Genomic DNA, 27,788 nt, shown 5'->3' on the forward strand with positions numbered 1-27,788 from the left:
ATTATATCCGAAGAATGTTTTAAGAGTACCTGTTTTATTTTAGGTGTTAAAATGCCAGATATTTGCTGTGCGACTTTGTCGGCAGCAGTTGCAAATCTAGCCATTTCAAACTGGGCGCGCAAACTTCGTTAAAAAAAGAGAAAAGAAACCACGAGCCCCATAAATGGCAGCGCCCGCTCCCGCCCGTGTGCGCATGCGCAACCCCCACACCCGCGTTGCTGCTTCCATTTTGTGTGGTTATCAAATCGTAGTCGCCGATTATCGACTTCTACGGACGTACTCGCTATGTTATGCTACTTTTGAGCGTGCGACATCGAAACATCTGACGCCCACGGCCACAACTTTAGCTGAAATGTGAGTAGAAAGCGCGTTCTTAGGCTTTTGCGAGGTGCTTCGTGTGCGGCGGTCCGGCGAGCTAGGGACGACGGGCGCTCAGGTATCGAGCCTGGCTTGCCGCTTCCGATCGTGCGCGTGTTTCTTGATCGGCGTGGCGAGCGTCAATAAACATCTAAAACATGTGCGCGCATACTGAAAATGCGCATTACTTCGCAACTAATCAGTGCACTACTTTGCCGCTCATATCAGCCCCGCACAACTGGGCGTAACTGTTCAGTGGGTCAAGACTACGCTAAGGCGCATCGTCTCAGAAGAAATCGCCGGGCAGAAACACTCCGTGCATTTGATGCTTTAACTGGCGGGTTAAAGCGGGTTAAAACATATGGCTTTTGTGTGCGAGGGCCATCTTATCTGGATCTTCGCAACGTTGAGGCAGCGAATGGGCATCACCGTAACGTAGGCTGTGGCGAAGCTGCTCTTTCTGATCGTTGACATCTCGTGGCGCTTCGCCTTTTAATCGTTATCGCTTTTCCCTGCCAGCTTTGAAAAGTTCTGGAATAAAAGCTGAATGCATAGCTCACAGCAGTACTTGTGAGTGTTATGCCAAGTCATTTCTTTGGCGCCTCGTCGGCACGATACTCGCTCGCACCGTTTACTCAGCGCATTACGCGTGAGCAGAGTCATATCTCTAAATATGCCAACTAGGCGCAGGGGCATTACCTGACCCACCGTGACGCTTCCTTTCCGCCGTTATAACCGTGATAAGCATCTGGACCGCTTAGCGCCAAGAACAGCCCATCTTGCTCGGCACAGTGCAACCAGAAATTAGCAAGCTGTCTGGTGACGGCGACTTGTTTTCATTTGGGAGTGAAAAGAATAAAAAGATTTGAAACACACATTTAGGTAATCTTGAAAGCCGCACTGTCTGGCGGGCATAACCGCGGGTGTGACGGTAGCTCGAAGTCACTGAACAAAATATGCTGTGGCGTTAGCCTTTGCAGAAACAGAACAATATGCAAGGGGCAAGTACTTAGACAAGAGTTCAGTGACTCATAACTTAATTGCCTTCCTATTGTACTTGGAGACACTGCTCAGATAACATTGTGTATTAAAGGGCTCACATGTTCTGAATATCATCTTTTCTTCAGGCACTTTTAGTTTGTGGAAACACAGTGTGGACTTTTCTTTGGACGTTTCTGTAGTGGAGGTTTTGTGCACTGAGAATAGCCCATTTTTGTTGAATTCAGTGTTGCACATGCTGTGAGGATTTGTGACAGTGACAGATTGCTGGCATTGTTGGGCTTCAGATGGCGCATCGGAGCATTGTGCGAACGAGCAAGTTTCGCCACGTGTTTGGCCAGGCACTGAAGAGGGAACAGTGCTATGACAACATCAGGATCACGAAACAGTCATGGGATTCCAACTTCTGTGCGGTCAATCCCAAGTTCCTGGCAATTATCATAGAAGCTGCGGGTGGTGGGGCGTTTATGGTGCTTCCATTAAACAAGGTGAGATGCTGCTTCGCCTACTTTGCTCTTTCCTGGTTATTTGTTTTTTTGCACTATTCATATAAGCCTTTCCTTTCTCAAATCTTACAGTTAGCTGAGCTTGGCTCCCACTGAGTTCCCAATGACGACCTTTTTATGCAGAACATAAGGCAAAGATTTTACGGGAAATATTCTTTAACAACTGACAACAACTCCCCCCATTTTTCATTGTCAGTAAAATTGGACTGGCTGCTTGTGGCTACGTTGCGGTTTGTTTGGTAGCAAAAGACAAATTTACTTAGAAATTTAGAGCCGAAGGTGGAGTATATTTTCCCCCCTACAGTAACTTCTGAAGATGATGACATTGAAAAGATTAGAGACTATGTGATCTGTGGTTTGAAATAGATAGCAGTGGGGTCTAGCCTCAGAGATGTGCATACAAAAAATATATTGATGTCATAGCAGTTTTCCTAGTGAAAACGGTTGGTAAGCGGCATTGACTGTATTTATTTGCTGTTTTCTTTTTGCCTTTTCTAGCTCATAAGAGGTTCATTCTCAGCGAAAGTATCCTATTTGTAATTAGAACATGTTCAATAGAGGCCAGTGTCAGGTTCTCCTTGATGTCTGCCAACACTGTTAAAGCATTTGTCAGCTTTTTTCTTCGTTTTTGTGGTTTGACATATATTCCAGCTGTCTCCCTGTTCATATACCATAGTTCTCACTGTGCTGAAACAGTTCCAGATGTGATACCCGAGAGTTCTTGCATTAACATTTAGATGGCATGTGGTTGAGACATGCTACCTCCTAAGAGAGGAAAAAAAAAAAATTGAAGGCAGGGCAGGATATGAGCAGATAATTGAAATTAAGCTTTTATTGGAGCCTTGACCTCTTATGTAAGTAAGTGCAGAAAGGAGTTTAATTCCCCGCCGTAGAGATGCCTCTGAGAATAAAGGTTATATTAACTTTTGCATGAAGCTTACATAAATTGAAACTGCTGCCTATCTGCACACTGTAAAAGTTAAAAATGGCATGAGACAGTATATTTAGAACAGTAGTGCATATAGATTGCATGTCTTCTTGACTGTATTGATTATATATTATTGTACTGCCCTGTGAGGACCACAATTTGATTTTTATGCCCTGCTCTTATCATAGTTTAAGTTGGACTGATAGTTTTTATAAATAAATAAGGAACACGGAAGACAAATCTCACAAAATAGGGTGTATGGGCCTATTCAGTAGCTAACAATAAAGCATTATTGTCTTAATGGATTCTTTGTTTTTGGTTGTTAACTGTAATGGTGCTGCCTAAAATACAATGTCTTGCTAGCTATAAAAGTGTCGACATTAGTAAAGTTTCAGAGGTCATGTAACGAGTATGACCTGTGCTTTCTTCTGATTGAAACCTGATAAATATATTTATTTGCTTTGTAGATAAGCATATTTTATACTATGCAATGTTTATAAATTCCCCAGGTAATTTATTTAACAGCCTTCACCTATTGGCTTGCGTCATCTACGAAAAAAAAAGGGATGAAGCAGTGTTGCAATTCATTATGTTCACTATATCAAAAAACAACTTGGGGGAGAAAAACTCCAGACATTTCACCTTCCCAAAGGTGAAGAAACGACTATAATAGCTGTGCTGATGTAGAAATGCCGGTCTCTAAGCTTATAAATCTCTGTCTGTGTGTTAACCCATAATCAGAGACTGCGTGCTGATTGTTGATTTTTGATGCATGTGCTGCGTCAGTGTTAAAAGGCAACTTTGGAGGATTCTCGAACATCTTGTGTTTCTATCGCATTGATGTTTCTGGGACGTCCCTGTCTTAGTTGCGATAAAAAGTTTGCAAAATAATGCAGAAAACATTCATAAAAGTAGCAAGAATGAGGAAACGAAAACTGAAACTGGGTTTTGACCTAAGTGTGACGTCACAATAGACTAACAAATGACGTCCCAGACACTATCACAAAGCCTTTCGTTTGTGTGTTGAATGGCTGACTGGCAACTCGTTAAGTGGTAGCTTCAATCGTTACTTGTCTGCGGCGACCAAAAACAAGCTCGAAATTGTTTCATCAAATGCAGAGCAAATATCGACGGACATGCAACCTATGACAGCTCCAATTGAGACCACAGAGTGAGAAATTTTAAAATTCATTTGTGCTGAAACAAAATGTCAGCTAGAAATTTAGCTAAAAGGATCAGAAGACCCTGAAGAACCAACCATGAAAGTTTCTGTAAAATGTGTGGAGGTTAAAAAAACTCTAGAGTTGCCCTTGCAGGGCTAAAAAGTCACTCATTAATGTAGACCTAGGCTGTTTTGCTGAGCAGTGTTTATGGGCCTTTATTTTAAAAGTGGATGTTAGTTCTGTGTTTCAAGGGCACATAATAGCATGCTGTGAAATGTTAGTGCACTCTAGAGAACTCCGTGTGGTTCCCCCCCCCCCCACGGGGAACCCTCCACTACAGCATTCCTCATGGCACACTTGCAGCTTTGGGGTGTTAAATCGTATGTGTCATGCCATTTCAGGGACTTTCATAAGTGTGATAAAAGGTAGAAAATGGTCTGTGATCTGAAAAATTCATGCTTTTTAACTTTGCCTAGCGTAATTTAGCAGCTGCTTTTTTAGTGTTGTCATGTATGTGAGGCAGTTGAGGCTTCTTTCAATTGTGGTGCACTCGAATTTAGCAATTCTGGGTTTTGTTATGCGAAATGGAATTGTTATGCGAAATGGCGAAATTCTGTCGAAAATGAATGCTTGTGGTCATAGTGACTAGAAAACCACTGTACTATTGGCGTAGTGTTTCCTGTGTGCTTTACAGGCAACAGCACCATCTGAACTCATGTTGCTGCATACTTGCATTAATTGTGCTAACTTATGCAAATTGTCTCAGAAAGTTAGTACTCCTGCAGCTGAGAGTGAAGCGCGTTATGTATTTTTCTTCTGGGCATGTGAAGTTTTGGAACGACGATGAACTGCTGTTCTCACAGCTGTTTTTTATTTTAGCATGTAGGATAGCATGAATGAATGGTAGAAACAAGTCTGAATGACCCTTTCTCTGCACAGACGGGTCGAGTGGATGTGAATCAGCCACTGGTTGCTGGGCACAAGGGACCTGTGCTGGATATCGCCTGGTGCCCTTTCAACGACAACATAATTGCCAGTGCTTCAGATGATGCCGTGGTTCGAGTGTGGCAGATCCCCAACTTGGGCCTCGTTCGTCCCCTTGTTGACCCTGTGGTTGAGCTGCCCGGACACGAGCGCCGTGTGGGGCAGATCCTTTGGCACCCATCGGCCAACAATGTCTTGCTCAGTGTTGGTGAGGAGTCAGTTCAGTTGCCCGTGAGGTCTTGACTTTGTAAGGTATAGTGGATGCGCATTAGTTGCAGCTCGTTTGATTCAAACTGATGCTTTAACTTGCCTTTATTCGAATAAAGTTTCAGTTACTTTTGAATTTGAATTATACTGGACTGTGTAATTATATTGTTACGTGGCCCGAAGTCTAGGCAGGCACAAGAACGACCGGAGCACAAGGCACAGATCACAGCGAACACTGAGCGGATAGCGCGCACACACCGGACACTTCCTCCACGTCATCTTTACAAAGATTATCCGTTGAAATATTTATAGTAAACTGTTTTACAGACACTGTAGAAAAACAGCACCGCAGATGTGGCAATGTCTGTAAAAAAAAAAAAAAAAGCTTGGCTGAGAGTGCTGTTTTTATTTTTTGTTTAATTTTCTGTTGCTACCATAAAGTTGCTTTCCATCTGCAAAACAAGTGAGAAATTTGGAGTGCACCCATTGGAGTTGTTATTTCGTCTTGCTTTATGAGCACTGTGATTACAGCTGGTGAATCACTTGATGAGTAACAAGGCTTAATGAAGCTCTCAGCAGAACTCTTTTCAGGACTACTAGGTGTGAACTCAAATTGGGTAAATTGTACTGCAGAGACACTACAGACTTAAACGAGCAAGGGAAGACATAATACTCAGATGCGTGTATCTTTGAATATTATGATTTTCCTTCTCCCTCCTTCTCTTAACTCCTGTAATGTCTCTGCAGTGCATCTTGTCCAAGATCGGCTTTACTATAAGGATAGTGCAAGTTGGGCTAGTTGGCAGCTTTTATGTTGACAAATAGATTATGCATGATGTGTTGTGCAAGAAGGAAAAGGTTGTGCCGTATTCACTGAATTCTGACAGGATATATGTTCAAAAGCTGTAGAGATGGTGACAGTGGCCTTTTTTTTTTTTTAAGTAATGCTATTAGTACAAATTAGCCATCAGAGGTGTTCCCCAGCAGTGTGGAAGGCTTTTGCTAGTTAATGAGTTATGTGGTTCTTGTGTAAAAATGCTGTCAATGTCTTCATGAAAAAAAAAAAAAAAACGCTTTCATTTGCACGTTTTACAGTGCCGAACTAGATTGGGCTAAAATTTTTGACAAATACACCATGCTCTCAGGTGTAGCTTAACTTGTTCACAAATCCTTCTTGTGCACACAGGGGCCGACTGCAAGATCATCATCTGGAATGTGGGCACAGGGGAAATCCTGTCATGTATTGACCACCCAGACATGGTGTTCAGCTGTTGTTGGAACTGGGATGGCAGCCGCATTGTCACCACCTGCAAGGACCGCAAGATTCGTGTCTACAACCCAAGGTCGGGGGAAATAGAAGTGGTAAGGATGGCCTTCAATGTATCCTTACATTTTTAGGCTTGGAAGCAGATAGTCCAATCTGCCATAACACCTTGCCTGCTTTGCCAAAAAATGGATGGCAGTTTAGCATTGCTAAGCACGAAATATTGTGCGAAAGCACTGTTTTCCGCAGATGGACAACACCACCTCATACCTGAAAGCGCTATTGAAGCTGTCCAGTTTTGCGTGCCTTCAACTTTTTATTTGTCAGTGCCAATTTACCCAATGTACGCCAGCGGCCTATGCTCTAGTGCTGTGTTTCTGCAGCAATGTTGTCAATGCCAACATGTATTGCTCTAGTGCCGTGTTTCTTCCACAATGTTATCCACGCCATTGCATGCGGCGCACATCTCTCTGTCACTGCCGCCGTATAGCTCCAAGCGCGAATATTAGTTTGATAGTAGTATTAGTTGATGAAGAAGACGATGTGCAATGCACAGCGCAAGAGTGTGTTGCGGTTTGACACGAGGCATGTTTGGCTGCGGCAATAGCCGTAGTGCTCTCACACAGTGGCCAGCGAAGCTGGTCTGTTCGCACCGCCGCAGATTCGAATCCCATGCGCGGATATTTACTTCATTTATTTTTATTTATTTATTTCACTTGGCGCAAACTTACAAACCCACAAACATTGCAAGATCTTGCTCAGGGTTCACTCATGGGAATAGTGCTTTCGCACTAGAACATGCGAGGGAAATCCCCGGGAATGAGGTGTCGTTAAGGTACTGTACCATATTTACTCGCAATATGAACCGACCCCCTACTTTTTTGGCGTTGAGAATTTATTTTTTTTAACCTCGCATAAAAAAAGTGCACCTGACGTTCAGTGCTACTGTTCAGCATGTTTTCTTCATCTTGCTGCGATTGGGCGGCGCTATCGACTATCACAAAATCATCACATTGTGCCGTGATGTCGTAAACACGTTTTGAAGCGAACGATGCTTAACACCGGCAGCACGAGCACTGGTGACATGGGTACGCAACTTGTTGACTGCACGCTTTTTTTGTTGATGATGGACGGACAGGCGGGCAGGCGGACACGCATTTTTGTTGACGATGGATGGATGGGCGGGCAGGCGGACGCACGCTTTTGTTGAGGACAAAGAGATGGATGGATGGGTGGGCGGCTGTGGATGGACAGGTGGACGGATGCATGCTTTTGTTTATGTGGGATGGGTGGGCGGTGGATGTGAGCTTTTATTGACGGATGGATGTGGACGGACGGAGGTATATGAAATTTCCACTCTTACAAAAAACTTTCTCGAAACTTTTTTTTCCTACGTAATGAACTCTCCCCCAAAATGATGTCAATTTTTGTGAATAAAAAAATAAATGGGTTTATTATGCGAGTAAATACGGTATGTATGAAAGAACCCAACGGTTGTTGAAAACCAAGGAAAGCATAGGGGAATGATTTCTAAAGTGGGTAACTAGTATTCTTCAGACAAAAGATAGAAGTAGAAAAAAAGACCACACGCGGTCGATGGGATCAGAACCTACGACCTCCGCATGTAGTGTATGGTGCCTCTGCCAACTGAGCTATGGCGGTGGCTTTCTAGCCTTCTGCTTTCGAATGTACCTGTGTTGCGTCCAGCCTAACCTTGAAATTGTTCACCAGCGCCAGCTTCAACCATAGTGGTGGGCATGGAGTGTCCTGTCGTACTGCAAGTGCCACGTAGAGTGTGACCGAATGGGGAAGGCAGCAGCTGTGTGAGAATTTTCTTAAAATTTTCCTACCATTGAAACAAAACATTCTGCTCTGCTTTCCTTAGTTTCAATTTTCTAGAATTGAAAGTTTGGCACTAAGGATGAGGACAAAGAACACTTAATACGAGACTGATGCCAACAGCCTGCTGACGTATATTGCCTTTTTAGTGACTTCAGTGGCCGCAGCGCTTTCTTTTCTCCTCTTTGTTTTTTCTTTGTGTGTGTGTGTAATTTCTGATTTTCGTTGCATTTTTCAATTTACCGGGTGGAGCGACAGCGTAACTGTGCTGTCTCTAGTTGTATGGAAAAAAGATTGTTATCGATTTAATCCTCACGTACGTGTCTCTGCTTGATGCGTGCATGCTTGATGAAGTGTCAGATATGTGTAATGCTGTGCATTGAATGCCCTACAGGCATTTTGGTGACACATTAGCTGTACAAAAATGTGTGGCTTGTCAATAAGTGTCGGTAGTCAGTGTCAGTCCTGTGTTGAGTGTCTTTTGTCCCTGCCCTTTGCGCCGAACTTTCAAATCTGGAAAAATGTACCAGGTAGCCCAACTCAAAGCACTTCCGGTTTCAATGACTGTTAGGGTTCTTTCATATGTTGGACAGGGATACGATCACAATTACATAGTGCCTGGGACAGTATACATTGAAGAGGTTAAATTTCATTGCACTCGGTTTCACTTGTGCGCTGTGTCTCTTTCCATGCAGGAGGATTTTGGCCACGAGGGTGCCAAGCCGCAGAAGGCCATCTACCTGAGGGACGGCCTCATCTTCACAACAGGTTTTTCAAGGATGAGCGAAAGGCAGTACGCTCTTCGTGTGGAGGTCAGTAGGTGTAATCAAAGGTTCTAGTTGGGCTCCTCAGTGTTTGTTTGTGTGGGGAACATGTGATCTGTATCGTGATAGTTATAACAACAACATGGCAAATAAAACTAGGACTAGCCATACATTAGTAACTATAATGTGCCTATGTTTGCCTAAGTCACAGGTTACGAGTGATTATTCACTTCCTTTTTCCAGTAGATGAAGTTGGTGAAGGTAAATGAGAGCGTAGTGCAGGAGAGTTGTACAAAGTTAAGCTATCAACTGAAAATGCTCTTTGGGTCTTCTTTCCCATGGGTATTTATTTTATTTAACATACTGTTAGTCCCACTGGAACTCTTACAGGAGTGGATTTAGGAGCAAGGAGATACAAATTAACAAACAATAACACAAAGGCCTGCAATCAGGTTTAAAGAGACAAGATATTAAAGCATTCATAAGCGGTCACATCGAGTGCGGCATATTTGACGGAAGATAGTCGACAACTCTGGTCTTCAAAGCATAAAAGGTTGGGGTGAATTACTTATCTATTGAAAGCTGTACAGCCATTTTAGATACAAGGACTCCTTAGTTAATAAATTTAGTTCCAAAGATGCCCTATCACAATGTTTTCATCTACGAAATCTTTTACTTGTTTCATCTTCACCTTCTGCCAGCACTCTGTTGTTCCAAATGCTGCTTTTTCTTTGCTTGACTAAAGCTTTATGTTATAACATGCTTCAGCACATTGTGAGAGCTTCTGTCTAAAGAAGTTAACTTCCCGAGCTAAAAACAAAATGGCGTTATACTTTGGGACCAATGCAGATGCAGTGGGTGGAATGTGGAAAAATTTTGCTTGGTTGGGATTGATGCAAAATTCTGAAAAGAAAGGCTGAATTTAGGCTTTGGAATTTGGGGGCATTTGTGCTGTTCTTGATAGCGTCACCAGAAGGCGGTAAAGGCCAGTTTAGATGACATGAAATTTTAATACCGATTTCAAATGTGCTCTTAGAGAATTTTGTACCCTCCAAAACTTCGGTTGATGTCTGCAGGTGTGGGTGTCATTTCTGGAGTATTTGAATCTGCAATTTTGTGTTAAGTTGGTTCCGTTTCTTGAGTATTTGTAAGTGGTAGCTATTTCTCAGTTTAACCCGCAGAGAAAATTTGTGCCTTTTCTTGCTTCTGAAGTCGAGAGGAAAGCATAGCGCAAATACGAAAACAGGATGGCAGAAGAGAGGATGTAGGACAAGCGCTAGCTTTCAACCAAACCAGGTTTATCAACTAAAACTATAAGGTTTTTCTACTAAAACTGGTTTTCCTCTTTACTGTGGATCACCAACTCACCCAAACTCATTCTCTTCTCAAGTTGTTTTGGAAAACAGCCGACTTCTTTTATTGCAGTCGGAACTTGCCCAACCAGTAGTCTTGGAGGAGCTGGACACAAGCAACGGCACCCTGCAACCTTTCTACGATCCGGATGTGAATCTGCTTTATCTTGCTGCAAAGGTATGTTTTGCTGTATTAGCTGGTATAAAAAGTGGCATTATTTAACTCTTTAACCACCAACCACGAGCAGTACTCGTCATGGGAGATTGCACCAATATCGCAAGTGACGAGTCAGACTCGTCGAGCTCGATGGTGTGCTGCTCCCATGCCAAAGACAAGGTATGGCCGGCAGTTGCATTATTTGTAATTTTCAACACTAGAGGGTGGTAGTTGTGTATGAAAAAACGCGATTTGCACCTTTAGCGTGCGTCTCAAGCCTGATAATAGCCATTTCATAATGGTGTCACACATGAAAAATGCTGATGGCAGTGATGTCCCGAGAAAAAGGAGCTGCTTCTTGGAGTTGTTCTGACAGCAGTGTCACTGACGATCTATAATTTGTTTTCGACTGTGACTCTGACTTCGTTTGCGAGCTGGAAACTGTTTCAGATGACAACAAAAGCGATGGTGAGGACCATGAATGTGGCAGGCTGCGTAGTCCACGCGCTAACTACTAATGATGAAGTCTTGCTTTTGTTAGGATGAAGCAATGTCTATGCACATTTCAGTATGTTGTAACGCATTACTAAGGCATGCACTGAGGGAAAGCCACCTCAAGAGCAGCTTTTTCTTTTTAAATTTTTGTGTTAATTCTAACCAGAAACCAATGAAGTAATAGATTTTCAAAATGAGAATTGCATAGAAAAAGTTATGACCTCATTAAAAAAAATCGGCGATTTTGGTACGTTTTTGGGGAATTATTTCGGCGGTTGAAGGGTTAAGTCGTTCTTTTAAAGCTGTGCATCTTCGCAGGGAAGCTTGCCTTGACTGCAGCATTAAATGTCTGCCGCCTTCTTAATGCTTGTCTGTGCCGTTGCAGTTGCAACGATTTTAGTGACAGAATGATCACTTATGACAGTCATGGTATTTAATTAATAGAGCTTACTGTTGTGACACATGTTCATAATTCTTCTGTAGCCTACATGCTGTATTACATAGTTAGTGCCCACCATGGAAAGCATGCGACTTCAGTGGACACTTGCTAAATTTGATCGTCTCTTTCACTGTGCATGCTCAAATACAGCAGAGGTATTTATTCGTTCTTTTTTTTTTACTTTCAGTTTTAGGAGGTCCACTGCTCTTTATCTGGTACTGTGCTAGAAGGTCTTAAATTTGTGCCGTTCATTATTAACCATTATTATTAATGCAAACAGACTACTAGAGCTCAAGCTTGAGTCACTGATGAGCTAGGAGCACAGACAAGCAGTGCAAAATGAGAAGTAGTTTTGACTCATTTAAGTTCAGGCGTGCAGCCAGTATTGAGACAGCCTAGATAAGCTTGTCAACTGTTTGGTATGGTTTGAAGAACACACCCTGATTTCTTAACAAGTTGAAGGCATTGTTTCTGTGAATCTGCCATTATGTTGGTGCAAGCTGAATGCTGTGCGTTGATGCTGGCTGAAGCCTGGTGCGCTGGTGCTGAGTGTAACTCCTTGGGTTGCAGGGTGACAGCAACATCCGCTACTTTGAGGTGACGGACGAGCCTCCGTTTGTGCACTACATCAGCACGTACCAGTCGAGTGAACCTCAGAGGGGAATGTGTGCCATGCCCAAGCGTGGTTGTGATGTCCACCAGTGCGAGATTGCCAGGCAGGTTTTCCTTTTATTGCTACTTCTCACTTGGTTTTTTCTCTTTTTGCCATTCTCCTGTCATTGGACTCTTGATTTTTACCGTCATTTGTTTTTTGAATAAATAAATATTCATGTTCTGCTGTTTTTCTATATTGGCGGTGATTAAACTGTATGGAAGTCCTGCCTACTTGCTGGGGATATGGTGGAGGAGGAAGCAGTGGGTGAGGTATGAGACGAACCATAAAGCTGAGCCGGACCATGTCGTACTCAAATAAAAGCACTTGCCAGTTCAGTGTGAACTGCTAATAAAGTGCGTAAGAATGATGAAACAGTCTGACAGCTGACATAATACTTTGAGGTTTGTTCAATACGAAGGTAACGTTGAAATGTTTTGTCATGTAATCTTCTTCCACTGTATGTGAGTCAGTTTGTTTTTCTGATTGTTGTTTCTCTTTCTGCCTTTTGTTTAAAGGGAACAGATGTCTTGGGAAAATGGATTAATTGAGCAGTATTATGGTTTTGTTTGTAGGTAGTGTGTGAATGCAATCATGGCCTCATGCCCTGTAGAATAGATGACAGAAAGGTGACACAAACGTGGCAGTGCATTCATATCCCTAACATGCCTCTAGATGGATGAAAGTGTAAGGGCAAAGCTTCCCGTTAAACATTTACTGTACTTATAATTTGGATTTAATCAGCAAGGTGTTACCTTGCTACAAGGGCATTTTATGTCTTGACTTTTTAACCGTCTGAGTACATTCTGAGTTAACATTCTTAGTACTGATGTTTCCGGTCTGTGTGCCTCCTTTCATAGGTTTTACAAGCTGCACTCTAAAGGCCTTTGTGAAGTGATTTCTTTCACGGTACCACGCAAGGTTAGTACTTGTGCATTCTGGAGAAATTATGTGTGGTTCGCTTACAGTGGGCCTGTTCTGGTTTAAATATGTTCAGTGTGCTTAGAGCACATAGTATGCTTTTCCCCAAGCAACAGCATCCCATCTAAAATGTAGGCACATGCTGCAGTGCAGACTGCTTAACTACCAGTGTACAGGAGTAGATAGTGTGAAATTTTTCTATCCACCTGACCACCTTTCAACAAAAAACTTAATGTTTTGACATATAATTTGACCATCATTTGTAGAGAAAAATACTGTTTAGGGTGTCCTTTCTAGTCTAGCTTGCCAGCTGCCTGGTTAATCCTGCACAATGAGGATATGTGAGAGCATGGAATGAATAAACGAAAAAAAATGGCCGATTTGCACAGTTAGGCCAAAGACGAATTAGGTATGCTAGCACTTCGGTTTTCACTTCGGTTCTGGTGTTCAGATCCATTGTTCACGGATAGGAGTTGTTCGGGTAGTGATTATGGGTTAATGCCCATATGTGCAGAATTGGTCATTCCTACTTTATGTGCATAGATCCCTGGGAGTCCTCATACCACTCCTGCTACAGTGGTGCAGGGGCTTAAGTAATGCGGCATTGCGCTGCGATGGCAGGTGCTGCCATCAGTGGGGCATGTGAGACGCAACCTCTCGTGGCCAATCATTAATTGAACTGCCACCTGTCACGATGGGCAGTGGCAAGAGGGCAACCGCCAGGTGTATATACTTACATACACACCCGGGCAGGTTGCCCATAATCTACTGGGCAGTAGGCAGCCTGCAACAAAGCAGGCTTGAGACGCAGACAGATACGGACTTAACGGCTAAATGCGGAGAATGTCCACTATAAGTGGCACAGCACTAAAAAAAGTGAATTTTTGAGTTGTACCTTTTTATGGGGTGGCCCACAGTGCGAGCAACTTAACCAGCATGTGAAAAGGAGAAGGCAGGGGTTGTTAAGTTAATCTGAAACCACTGGAGCTGGAGCAATTCCTGCCTTTTGAAGAGCGAGCATGCCCAGCTTGATGCTCATGTTTTTGGTCACTTATCGGAGGTTTTAAATTTCATTTCTTTTTTTCTGTAGTCTTTGAATCTCATTTTGTACATTCAGTTAAAGGTTAGCCACCTGGAATGTACACAGACTTTAACCCATATATGCTGAAACTCAGAAATTCGAAAAATATGAAAATATTTTTCGATATAAAATGTTTATTTAACTTCATAATTCAGAATCATCTTTTTATTGGTTGAAATATTTTTCTCAACACCGACTTTTGAGCCATCCTGCAATATAGGATGCTAAGAAAATTTGCTACCTGTTACGTGTAGTAAAGCTTCAGGCATTTGACATCGACTTTAAGGTCATATTTAATATCATGCACTTGGTTACTTTATGACAATGCGCAAAAATTATTTGTTTTTTTGGCAGAATTACAATGTAGTCGATGGGGTCGAATTTCAGTAACGGCGTCCAGAGAACACTGGCGGATCTTTCTGAATGCACACAACACAACCCTTGCACAGGAAAAGTTTAGGTACCCTTGAACCTATGTTAACGGGTGCAAGCTTTTAAACAATAAATTTTTAGAGTTACTGCTCAAAAAAGTTGTGTCCTACATACAGGACGTAGGCATATATGGGTTAAAATGGGATGTTTCATCGAGTGTGGTACTGCCCATATAGCAAATTGTTGTTACTGCTACGTGCTTCATTTGTAATTTATGCTGCAGAAGCACTAAGAAGTGGGAAAGTTTGTATTTTGTTATAAAACCTGTAAAAAAGAGTTGCTTGAGTACCAGAAGCATCAGCAGGGATTGGCTTGTTTGCTTAGTTCAGCCCTTGACCCAGCAGGAGTGCACCTGCTGAGGCTGCCGTACTGCCCTTAATTCTTGACACTGGTGCTTTTTTGACATTTACTGTGACATGTAAAATATATATTCATTGCTACATGTATGCTAAGGAAAGGAGGGCAGAGCCTTGACTACCTGCTCTCATCGGCGGTTTTATTTCTGTCCTAGTATCTTTTTTTTTTTTGTAGGTAACATTAAACAAAGTCATTTTCAGTGTGAATCAGCGAGTATTCCGGCAAAGCATACCGTTGGGCTAGTTGGTGCATAACTGTTGGGAGAAAAGCACGACACAAGATGAGGACGTAAGAAAGGGATGAACGAGACGGGTGCGCTGATTTGCAACTACTGTATATTGTCGCTTATAGGTCTACTTTTTTTTCTAAAAACGGCCATCTGAAATAGGGGGTTGACATATATGTGGAGCCGTGGGTAGTACATGCCTCATGCCGGTACCTGTTCCTGGCAGGACGCATTGAACGCCATGTGTAAAAAAAAAAGTGAAATAGCTTATTTATCTACTGATTGGTTCCGCTACCAAAATTCTAATTGAGTTCCATTTATCCGGGTCGCTTGCCTTGGTGGTCGCTTTCTGTGACAGCGTTAAACAGTGTGAGAGCTGACTTCCGGTATCCCCTGAAGCACGCGTGCATGATCTGAAACCACAGGACTGTTGGCAGTTCGGTTTGTCATCAGTCATTTGCGCACACACAAGTACAGCTGCCGACCGATTTTGCGTACTCGAAGGGACACGAAAAATGGTCCGAATAATCGAACAGTCCGAAAAATCTGTGAAGTACAAAAAAAACACTTTATTGAGATGAAATCGGTTCAAAAATGTCACTGATTTTACCTTGCGGAAAATTTTTCTTGCTGGCGAAGAGTTGCGCCTGTATTTGCGCCAAAGTTGTGCTTTCACTGTACGCGCTAGACAGCAGGGTCGCTGCATTTAGTTGGAATACTTCCCACGCTTCTTTGACGGACCCGGCAGGGCCATGTTGTCCACAACCCGAGTGTGCACCGCACCGCTCGTCAAACACATGCAAAGATAAGGCACTTTTCGTTCAAAGCGGTGGAACAGCCAGACGCAATAACAAAACGGCGAACGGATGTTACTTCGTTAAGGCTGAGTGCCACTCGGTCGACGGGGTCAGAGAAGCCCTAGTGACGAAATGGCAAATGGCGAATGCATGAGACCCGCCGCGCTGGCTCAGTGATTAGGGCGCTCGGCTACTGATCCGGAGCACCCAGGTTGGAACCCGACCGCGGAGGCCGCGTTTCCATGGAAGCGAAACGCAAGTGCTGTGCGATGTCAGTGCATGCACATTAAAGATCCCCGTGTGGTCGAAATTATTCCGGAGCCCTCCATTACGGCACCTCTTTCTTCCTCTCTCAGTCCCTCATTTATCCCTTCCCGCCGAGATGCGAGATAGCTCCTGCACAATTTCCTTCCCCCGACCAATTTTCAACGTATGGAACAAGCAATAACTGCCCGCGACAACGTCGGTGACAAAAGCTACTTGACGGCGATGACAATCTGGCTGCCACCTCGAAGTGTTAGAGACCGCAGGGACCTCTACTGGCAACAATGAGGTACCGAAAGTATGTCAAGCCAATCAAACTGCAGCGTAAATCCACCTCAATCCAAGATGGCTCCTTTTGCGCCGGCGAAAAGCTGATAAAATAAGATGACCGATTTTGGCCCGCAAGCGACTGAAATAAGACTGAAATAAGTCTGAAAAATCGAACTTTCAGACTGTTGGAGTCCGAAATATCCGTCGCGAATATGTATGCGCTTCTATGGGGCGACTGACGGTGCCTCATCGAGGTCCGAAATATCCTGCAAGTCCGAATTACCCGTTGGCTATTGTCTTGAAGGCAGGATGGGGCACCATTTTATTGCCTTTGGTTTCCATTGGCCTCTGACTGCTAGCCTTGCTTTGGGCCCACTGTGGTGTCATCTTGCGAAAGCATGGAAAAGGGGGGAGGGTTGAGTTACAGTTCAACGGTCGGCTTACGCATGGCATTATACTATAATTTATTTGGAAGACGGGCTCGGCAAATCATTGAAAGTGGGATTAATTTCGGACTGTTTGTTTCCTCAGTCTGCTCAACCCAGTACTCTCTTCTCTTTTTGTAAAACCAGCTTCATCTTATCTTTCTGCTGTTCATTGAGGCAGTGCGGATTGAAATCAGACATTTGAATTGTGCACCGACTTTGCTTGTTCTGTGCATTAATCATCTGTCCTTGGTTGCACCTTTGCAGTCGGATCTGTTCCAGCAGGATCTCTACCCCGAGACGCCTGGTGACACACCAGCCATTTCAGCTGAAGAGTGGGCAGAGGGGAAGGATGCTGACCCAGTCCTTGTAAGAATTAATACCCAGCTCAAACAGGCATTTTACTCAAGGTTTCAGTGGGGCAGTGTTGAACTCTGTGTTGTCTTGTTTGTAAAGAGGTGTTAATTTGTCTGGTTTTCCAAAAGGCCTTTTGGCTTGGGGTGGGAAGTCTCATACCTGCTTCCCCTGTATTCCTGTGGAAGATCTTAATGTGAAGCTAATCTGTTGCAGATCAACTTAAAGGAAGGCTACACAGCAAGCACGAAGCAGGACTTTGCGGTCACGAGGAAGCCCAACATTCTGAACAAGATGCCTGAGAAGCAAGCGGCATCTGCCAAGACGAGCGAACATTCGGTGTCCTCTGCAGTGTCTGTGAGTGCACCTTGTGCTGCTTGGGCATTCTCCTGAACTGCGACCCCTGTGGTGTGAATGAATCTGTGCCTTTTTGTGACTGTGAGATTGCTGCATGCTACAAAGCTAGTGAGCCGCACCTGTGAGTATGAGCAAAGCAGGCCATACGAGGTTGACATTCCTCTGCTAGTGTGGGGAGTTCTGCTGACGACTGAAGTTGCTTACTTCATTTCTGCCAGTCCGGTGTGAAACAAATGCCGTGCTGCAAGTGTGGTGTGGCATTTGGAGCATGATGCAGAACAAATGTCAGAACAGATGCATATCCTCATTGTGAGCACACCCCATAGATGTGACATATTGGCGCATTCATAATCTGATCGAGTGTAGGCTACGGCTGCTGTGTTTCGAAGTCAACATGAAGTTATTGCGGTGTTTGGATGTACCTGATAATTAATTATCCTACGCATATAAAGTACAGGGACATCCTCCATTCATATCTGAACAGTGATGGGCGTTCTTTGAAATGGTGGCCTCTTTACAGCTGTCTTATTTTGCAGCTGTTTTTAGTTCCTGGAGCTGAATGCTGCTTTTATTTTTGTCCTCTGCATTAGTCACCATCTGCTCCAAAGGTTAAAGGAAGGAAAGACGCAAATCTCGCGGTGTTTTGCTCTAACTTTGCAGGATTCAAAGCTGGAGGAGCTGCTTGAAGAAATAAAGAAGCTCAAGTCAGTTGTGATAAAGCACGAGAAACGCATCAAAGAGCTTGAGTCCCGCCTAGATGTCGCCAAGCAGGATGCTTCTGCCATCGAGCGCCCCAGCACGCCTCCGACACCTCCACCCGGCGAGCAGAAGCAGAGCAACAACCACGAAGTAGGCATCTAGTTAGGGCCTCTGGCTCACAGTGTTGCATCTGTGTACAAGGTGGCAGCACCGAGTTTTGCTGGTACCTTGGACACGAGCGAGTATAGTGCCTTGTTGGCATAGGTCGAGACGAGCAAGGTGGTGCCGATGAATGTTGCGCTGAGTTGATGATGAAAGTTACTTAGACCCATGACCTCTATATTGAATGGGAAGGAATTGAGCGGCAGAGATAGGCCCGCAAGAGGCTTGCGGCTGTGTAATGTTAAAGACGCGCGTGCCTTATTACTCTCATGAGCATTTGTTTTGCACGGCACAACTGCACCACTGCCGACACCTTTACTCTTTGGAGCAAATGTGGCAGCCCGTGCAACTTGAATCACAGTTGCTGCAGCACAAAGCATGCAGGCAGGTAGGTGGTTAGTGTACCAATGGGTGGTCTACAGTTAAGATGCGCAGATTGGTGTTTACCTTTCGTCACTTGCAAGTGACTGCTCTTCAAGTGGCACCTTAAAAGCCCGTAACAGTGCACTGCTCAGAGGAAAGCTTATGTGCTATCAGTACAAAAGCATGTTCTTTTGCTGATCGTTGTCCACGCAGTGGTACATGTGTGCCTTTTTTTGCCAAAGATTTGCTTTGTAACTTGTGGACGTTAGCATTACATTGCCCTCACTTCATCATCAGTTGGCCACATCTTTGGTTGCCGCCCCTATTTCCTCTTCTTCCAGTTGTTAATGCAACCCTCTCTGCGCTTCAATGTGCCAAGCGCTTTTTATGCTACATTGAGCAGTCCTTGTTGGTGATGCAAGGTGTCTGGTTTTAGCAATAGCACCTGTGAATAGGGTGTTTTTATGCAGTTGTGAAGTTGCAAGTGCCGCTGAAATGTCAGCCAACATTTTGATATGGTGAACCTGTTTTTGTCAAGTTGAGGTTTGATGAGCTTTTATGTGCCTTTGGGTTGAAAGTGCCTTCTCCATCCTCTCCAGGGGTGTCCTATCTTGTGGCATGAGTCAGATAATTTTATTTGTTCTTCTGTTTTGAAGAATACTTTATCACATGGTTTCTGGAAATGATTAAGGAAGACTTCATAGGGCAATCAGAACAGTGGTTTTAAGGTAACAAAGTTGCATTTCTACCATTTTTGGCCTGTGAGTTATGTGTGGTGCAACTCGGGTGAAAATCGTAGCGAAAGTGTATTTGAGCAGCAATTAGGAACCCTAGTGTCTTGAATCTGTGGTTTCCTTCGTTTAGAAACACTGAATGATGGTTAAAAAGCAATGTTTTTTTTAGACAACTTTACTCTTCTCGCACTTTGTGTGATTGCTCGTATGACACATATGTAAAGCTGCCTTTTTCCAAAACTGCCTGCTTGATATTCTTGGCAAAATTTTTAGGTAAAAAATCTCCCTTAGGAATATCATTTAAGTGTATCACAAATCAAATTTCTTCATGAAGTGTGAATGTAAATGAACTGTAACTGAAGTCTCTTTTTGTGCACAGGTCACATTATAACTACAATGCTCAGCTAGTATTCGAATCACTGCCAAAGTGTCGAAGTGTCGGCTATGTCAAGAAGACTGTCTGACACTGCGGAAGTATGGCCATAATAGTATAATGTTTTGGGGAATTATTTCGAGGCCACGTACGATGTTAATAAGCACAGTTTTGTACCTTACTGCAGCACTGACAATGGCAGTGAACATCATAAAAAGTAGTAGTTTGGGCAGTGCAATAATACTAAACAAAGCAGTGCAAACATTTCACCAGACCTGAATTTTTGGGGTTACTTGAAACCAGGTAGAATGACGTGTCCTTAGTATGGCTGTCTGACGTCTACTTGCAGCTTGCTTTACATTTGTCATTATTTTCTGGGCATTCTTTTAATTAAGCTGCTGCTCTGGCCAGAATCATTGCTTCTCAGTTTTCACTCTTCTTTGAGAAACTGGATTGATACAAGATTTCTTGCCAGAGGCTAGGTTTTCTAGACTGTTTTATGGTTCGTATCTTTCCTTTGCATGTGTGCTGAAAAAGGCATTTTAATAACAATATAGCCTTCATATTTCTCTGTTGCATGGTCCCCAAGAGCAGAGATCTTTTACAATTGACTCATTTTTATGCCTGAATTCAGCTTGAACCTTTGTTGTGTGCATTTTTGTTGTTTTAATCGCTATGTGTGCTTCTCTGTGGATGTACAGAAGCAGTGACTGTTAAGGACGTGTTGAAATTTTAAGCCCTGTTGCGTCGAGATAATGTGAAGGCAACCATGCTCAAGTATTTTTGTGTGCCGACTGCAGCATCGCAAATTCTTCTGCTCCCTCTCTCTCAAGCCCACCGTTAACAGGTTTATCAAAGATAGCTCGCTATGATGTGTGCTGTTTTGTTGAAGGGTTTTCTTTTTATTTTTTTTGCTATCACCCCATAGCCCAGGTGCATTCTTAGGCCAGTGTCAATTCACCATCCTCAAACCTGGCACCTTGGAAACAGGTGTATTGCGATTTGCATGCTGCCTCAAGGGCTCTGAACAGCCATGTTCAGCTGTGATACTTCCTTGTGCCTTCATTCTGACGTCTCAAATACTAACAATATGCACAGATATTAGTAACACTGGTACACCCAGTATTTTTCAAGTTGTGATGCATATTGGCTCCTATTCTTGCTCTGGTGCACGACGTGTCTCGGGAACTGCGAATGAGATTAGTCAGTGTAATTGTTTGACACAGTTGAACATTTTGTGCGACTGTAACTTGAGAGTGGATGCACATACTTTTCAGAAATAGGCTGCCTTTGCAAAAGCCTGTCAGCAGTAGCTACTTGAGGCAGAAACTTCGTGGCAGGCTTAGGGATTGCTTGTTAAATACCATCCTGAGTGTATTGTAGCAGAGTGTATAGTTTTTTTTTGTGTGTGAGTGTGCTTTACTATTGCCATGGGAGCCTCCTGGTTGACCGAGGTGTTCCAGTTGTCTTGTAAACTGACAATTTGGTGGAACAGTTTCAGTGCAGACAAATGTCACTGTGCACATACTGCAAACGTTTGTGTTTGGTTTTAGACATTTTTTTCTTGTGTACATGACAGAGTTGCCATTGTTGCTGCGGTGCTTGCTGTTTTTTTTTTGTCCTAGTTTTCTTTTTAATGTGGTAAAAAAGCGACCACGCTTGTCTCCAATTGTTTCGGCAGTATGATTCCTTGCCGAGAGTTATATCATTCACTGTCAGGCTTTTACAAATATTTTTTATTGTATTGAGCTGTGAACTGATGCAGATTTACAGTGATATGCGAACATGGCACGTGCACGTCTTTTTGGGCAAGCTGCATGCTAGTGTCCTATACTTAGTGCAGTGGAGGAAAAGAAATTCAAAGTGCTTCTCGCTATTGTGGAAAATGAACCCACATGCTTGCGGTGGTTGAAGCAAACAGTCCTTCCACCTCTGCACTGAAAACCATGAAGGATTAAGAAGCATGTGTCGATCAATACAAGCATGAATGCGAGGCTTTGTTTTTCACCATTGTCGTAGAGGCAAGTGCCAATTTTTAGTGAGGCTGGCTTATCAAGCTGTTGAGACCTACTTGACAGTCTGGAGTAATTACGCACCTTTTTTCTGAAGTAGCGTGAAGCATTGCAGTTTTATGCTACTATGTGCTAATGTTGTAAACAGTAAGCTGGGTCCTACGTTTCATGCTTTAAAATGTAGTCCTGCAGTTCAGAGTATGGTTCAGAAAAAAAGACAGGTGCTCCAAGAGGACACCAATGCAATTAGTAATGGGTGGATGATTAACCACAGAGGTTCACATTTTTTCCGATGCATAGAAGCACTTCCTTTAGTTTCCCTTCATTACATGCCAGTTCGTGTGGGTTTCCATTGAGCTCAAAATCAGCCCACTCGAAATTCTAGTAGTAGCCCATGTTTTCGTACCTCAGCATTATTAAAGCTTTGATATTCCAAAAGCATGCTTCTACATCTGCTCCTCTTATGTGTGCTTGAATATTTGAGAGACGCACCTTTGAAATATTCAGGCAGGATGTGAAGAGTATGTAGAAATAATGATGGTATGTTAAAATGATCAAATGTAGTTACATATTTGGACTACTATATACCAAAACAAAAGCTTTCATTCATAGTGTTGGCCTCCAAAATGTTTTTGCTATGCTCCCATGGCAATGAGCAGTAGTGGAATGTGCCTGCGGTTGTTGTTGAGCGGTTGTCTTTTTTCTGCTCTTGGTTGTAGGTGGCCTTGTTGGACAAGCTGCTTTGCCAGTTTCTTTTTTTTTTTTTTTGTGTTTGCCAAACATGTATTAGACCCAACAATACACAACCCGATATCTGCACATGCCTAAAGTGCCTCATGCCAACTTGTGGCATTGGTTGTGAACATCCTTATCTTAAGAGTTTGAAATGGCAAACTGGAAAAGAAATTTCAACTCCCGTCTTTCGGTGCTGTAAAATGTTGACTGCTGTGCCAACAAGGGTGATTTTTACTGACTTCTTGAACAGTGCATTAAGCATAAATATTTATTACACAAGTGCCTTTCGTTTATTTTTTATTTTTTTGGAGAGACTGGGTCTGCCATCTAGTCTTGCGAGTGTGCATTGTTCATCCAGAATGAACTCCTGAGGTGTTTTGATTTTTCTTTTATGCCTTTGTACACGCAACTGACTGTGCATAGGATATCGTGAAGCCCTGGCTGATTTCAGTGAAATAAAAATTATACAGTTTTATGACTTTAACCTTAATTCTCAATCTTCACTCAAAGCATTTCACTTATGCATGTGGTGGAAAAGGAGGAGTCATGTGCCTTATTGCGGTGTACATTGTTTCCAGGTCCATGCTGAAAATGCTATGGTTGCCCAAACACTAGTAAACTTCTATTAAGCCATGTGCAGTAATGATGTTTTGATTCGAAGTGAATAGCAGTTTTCTTCGATAACTTCAAAGTGAACGTTTCGAATACTTATGGCGCACAAAAAAGGTAAAAGTTTGAACGGTACAATAAGTGTTTTCAAAATCATAATTTTTGGACACACAAGGCCGTTACGTAAAAAAAAAAAAAAACTGAAGCTGTCTGGACTTCCTACAAAAACAGCCATTGAAAATTGGCGGAGCAGTGCTGACGAATCTGTGGGGTGTGAGACCTATTGTTGGGCCCCCCTTCATTGAGATTGTGTTGTTGCGCAGCTGTTGCTTTCAAGCGGCAACTCCATGACACCTGCTAGGCATACACACCGCGTGCCCGGCGCCACCCCGCGTCTGGCGTTGGAGAGGGGTACCCATTTCCACGTGTCTCGTGCCAACTCCCTTCCGTGTTCGTGCCGTCGCACTTGTTTTACAAATTTCACGCGAAGAGCAGCTGTGGCAGCTGCAGTCAGCTCAAACTCGTTCCGCGTAAGTTGGGGGAGGTGCGCATCCAACGGTTTCAGAGAGTTAGCATAGCGCGATCCGCTCCCCCCGCGGGGAGCCACTGCTCATGCACAGATCGCCCTAAGGATGCCAGAAGGCACCGGCCAGGTTTGCAGGTACAGATGGAAGCCGCGCTTCAGCCTGCTTGCGTCTATTGTCGTGAGCATGTGTAGACCAGCTCCGGCATGTGCGCGAGAGTGCAGGCATCTGGCACAGAGTCAGGGCTGTGGTTGTGTGCGCACCACGGAGTCATCCCAGAGGAGGTACGCTGAACCGAAACCGCACGTAGCAAGAGTTCCAGAAGCATTATCCACTCGAGATGAATACTTCCAAATTTCGAACACTAAACATTCGGATCGAACCAAATGTCGACTACTTTACTATCTGACCGAATATTCAAAATTATCGAATATTCGCACATGCGTGCTTCTAATGTACGAGACAATGCACACTCAGTTATGAACTGCTCGTATTGGGCCAGCTGAATGAACTGAAAGCATACAGTCGTGCTCCGTTAATACGACCCCCGTTAATATCGACGATTCGAATTATGGACAGCTTTTCTGTGGACCAAACATATTCAATGTATTTACGCCTCCGGACAATGGACAAGGCGAAAATGCGCGGAGCCCATTGGGACTCAAGTATTTTTGTCCGGTTAATATGGACAGTGATGAGAACAAAATCGGAGGGCCTCTACCTGTTTTCCACTCCTTGCATTTTGAGTGCAGAACACCAGCAAAAGGCAGTGCGAAGGGCAAATGCCGTCGTAATGGCCTTTTTTTATGTGTGTGGTTTCATGCTTTATTGTGGCAAGGTGCCCGGTCAACGCACCTTACCATTTCCCACATTACATAAATGACTGAAAAACATTCTCTCCGTACGCTGTGCTGCGTTGAAAACCACATTCAGCGGCTGTCAACTGAGCGAGTACAGCGTTCTTGAGATGTGAACAGTCGTAGCAGAAGATACCTCATCACACCAAGAGCCGCCGTCACGTGTCTCATGGGCCCCTAGGGGATTTAAACGTGCTGTAAACCTGCACCGCATGATTTTAAAGATAATGGTGATCAGAATAATATGCCTGAAGCTTCTAAGCTTGCCCAGTTTTAACTTCACTGCCTGTCACAATGCACAGAGGCAACCCGTAATCATAAAGGCTTTTTTTCCCCACTATTTCTTTTTGCTTTTCTATATGATTCGTTATTATGGACGACTCGCTTTATGGACACTTTTCCTCGGGAACCAAAGTGTCTATATTAACGAGGTACGACTGTGCTTCAAATAAACTGGCATCCTTTTTTTTTTTTTCTGCTCTTAATGAACACATCTGAAGCAGGATAATTCCAACACGGCCTTTATTTAATACATGCACTGCTTGTGCAAGTGTGAAACTCTGGTCCTGTACATGAATATGATATTTAAAAGTGATTACATATTTTTTTTGACAAAGCTGTACAACTGGCTACACTGAGAAAAAAAAAAAAAAAACTGCAGCGCAAATGTGCAGCGTTTTTAAATCTGTGGAGAGGTCCAAGTCTCCTCCACTGTCACAAGCCACCATCATCAAGGCTGATGTACACACAATAATACTGAAGAACATAAATGCACAGTGCTTCAGGTATGCACACACAGCTTCTTAGAGCACATACTCATGACATTAGAAAGCTCCAAAACTTTGGGTAAACGACACACATATGAAGTAAACGTGTATTATGAAAAAAATCTTTGGAAATGGGTTACGCTTTCATGAGTACAATGCATAGCCAAAGACTAAATACAGAAGGGCGAACTTCCACTCTGCTGCCCCGAACTAAATTTGGTGCATGTAACTGTACCCACCAGAATTTCAGGGGGCATTCTTGTATCGTGCCAATGACAGTCTAGGTTTCATGCATTGTAAATTTTGGGAAAAGAAGGGTGACGGTGGCCATGCTGCAATCACGGTAAAAAGTGCACAGTTATAAATAAAATAGATAATAAATCTCCAATGCACTAGGTCATAAAATGCAGGCTACATATCTGAAGCTTGTGGAAGTATAGGGATTATCAAATTTCCTGCAACAGTTTTCGGTGGCACAAATGACCACTAGTGTCCGGTATGTAGTGTCGCCCGTGTTAAATAACAATGGTTTTGTCACTAACAGAGTATGGTTTTTAGTCGCCATACCCAGGTGTGCATTCGCTTTGTCATTAATGCACGCCACTGAGAAAATAGTTGTAAACTGTGCTAAAAAGAAGCTGCTCTCCAAGCTGTAATAAATCAGCAAAGATATGTTTCTTCTCTGCTTAATGTTTTTTGTTGCACAAAAGTTCGAGAAAGCGGAAAACCTAAAAAGGGTACTACATCAGCTTAACAAATGAACTTGAAATAATACAAAGAAGTAAGATTAACAAACACTTTCCAACATAAAACCAGCATGGAGGTAAAGTGCAAAAAGTTCCAAGTGGTGTACAAGAGGCCTGATGTCTTGAAAGGAAAAATTGAGGAGCTCTGCAAGCATGTTAAGACACGTACTTGTGCTAGACTCTAGGTACTTTGATAAATATGTGGAGAGCACAAAGGTGTGTGTAACTTTGCATTGCACAAAATTCACCCACTAGTACACAGTTGCATCACCTCTGCCAGCTGCAACAGCCATTGCTGTGCACAGTATCCATATGGTGATGTTTGACCATCTACAAATGTGGAGTGCAAAGCCCTGCTGATCTATGACGCTCACCTGAGCGACATTAAATTCTGAATATGTGGCGAAAAGGAGGCCACATTCACCACAGTTTACCAGATTTGTAGTTTTCATTTCACTCTTAGGGACTAAAAATAACACTGCAGAGCTGAATTCTATTACAATAAAAACAAAGCAGTTTAAAATAAAAAATTTTAAAATGCAGTGCAGTTTAGCTTTTCACTGCACTATTTTTCACCAGCATGCTAAAAATTTGCCACTTTGCAGATGCTACGAACTAGAAGCTAATTCTGACAAGCCTAAACTCCTGAAGCAGTGATTTTTGCTCACTAGAGTAGACTACACATTGCGAAAGTTAACAATAAAATCTTGTCAAGCATGGAAGAGCTGTATCTCAATAATTCTTTAGCACTCAGGTTCAAGAATTTGGCGATGTTGATCATGTTCTAGTGTAACAAGCTGCTCAAGAGCATTTTCATTAGCATTCCGAACATCTTATAAAGTCACAGTTATAAAATAGGCACAGTGTCCAAATCCAAGAAGAATACCAAAGCAAGCAATCTATCAAAAATGCAAGCCTGGTATAGATATTATGCGATCAGCTATTGGTGCCGCTGCTTGTTTAACTTTTTTGTATAGTTGATAGCTTGCATGCAACTGTGATTCATTGCAGGAAGACGGTACCAAGACAGCCTGTACCGTGCACAAATCTGAGACAACTTCGAGCCTGTACTACCCACCACCACGAGGCATACCCTGCAAGGCACCACTGCAAAGCGTGGTCAAGACAGACAATGTGCCCTATGGCGACCACTGCAGAGGTGGTGGCAGCGGCAAGGTGATGCTGTTCTTGCACAGCATGAATCGGGCTTGGAACAATTTTGTGTCCAGACCGCTGGTGCGCAGCAGAGAGCGCGGCACCAAGTCCCAACAGAGTTTGCATGAAGGTACTTCCTAAGGGCATATCATGCGGCAGCGAAAGGTTGACAAGTGCCTTGATTTGATCACCTCAATCTGCTCGACCTCTGCGGTAAATCTTGGAACTAAAGCTTTGGCACCACAGCAAGAAGTGTATAAAGTTATTTTTCTCAACAGCCCCTCAACAGCTATCTTTGTCATCCTGTTCTGAGAAGAGTGACTGTACATAGACACTAAACTTTTGCGTGCGTGTTTTTTTCTTTCGAATGACACTTTCAACATAGTAGTACAATATATGGATGACCCTATGGTATTCCCATGCAACTGCTAAATAATTTCAATTCAATTTCTTCTTGATGCT

At 43.2% G+C, this 27,788-nt stretch overlaps 1 protein-coding gene across 1 annotated transcript; it reads left to right on the forward strand.

The window, feature by feature from the left end:
- Positions 1-206: 206 nt before the first annotated feature.
- coro (protein coronin) lies at positions 207-27,601 on the forward strand. The gene is made up of 12 exons (XM_077654363.1): positions 207-354; positions 1,644-1,844; positions 4,893-5,145; positions 6,331-6,506; positions 8,943-9,059; positions 10,437-10,541; positions 12,025-12,170; positions 12,967-13,027; positions 17,147-17,248; positions 17,450-17,590; positions 18,251-18,439; positions 27,183-27,601. Exons 2-12 carry the CDS (start codon positions 1,644-1,646, stop codon positions 27,465-27,467), a joined length of 1,776 nt encoding a protein of 591 aa, XP_077510489.1. The 5' UTR covers positions 207-354; the 3' UTR covers positions 27,468-27,601.
- The last annotated feature ends 187 nt before the right edge of the window (positions 27,602-27,788 follow it).

This window comes from Amblyomma americanum, chromosome 2, assembly GCF_052857255.1.
Source record: "Amblyomma americanum isolate KBUSLIRL-KWMA chromosome 2, ASM5285725v1, whole genome shotgun sequence".
NCBI classification, from domain to species: Eukaryota; Metazoa; Arthropoda; class Arachnida; order Ixodida; family Ixodidae; genus Amblyomma; species Amblyomma americanum.

Excerpts from the sequence above, each read along its gene's own strand:
- coro (XM_077654363.1), top strand. The coding sequence starts at position 1,644 with ATGGCGCATCGGAGCATTGTGCGAACGAGCAAGTTTCGCCACGTGTTT. Across the intron at positions 1,845-4,892 it reads TGGTGCTTCCATTAAACAAG|ACGGGTCGAGTGGATGTGAA; the intron begins GTGAGATGCTGC and ends TTCTCTGCACAG. Across the intron at positions 5,146-6,330 it reads CAATGTCTTGCTCAGTGTTG|GGGCCGACTGCAAGATCATC; the intron begins GTGAGGAGTCAG and ends TTGTGCACACAG.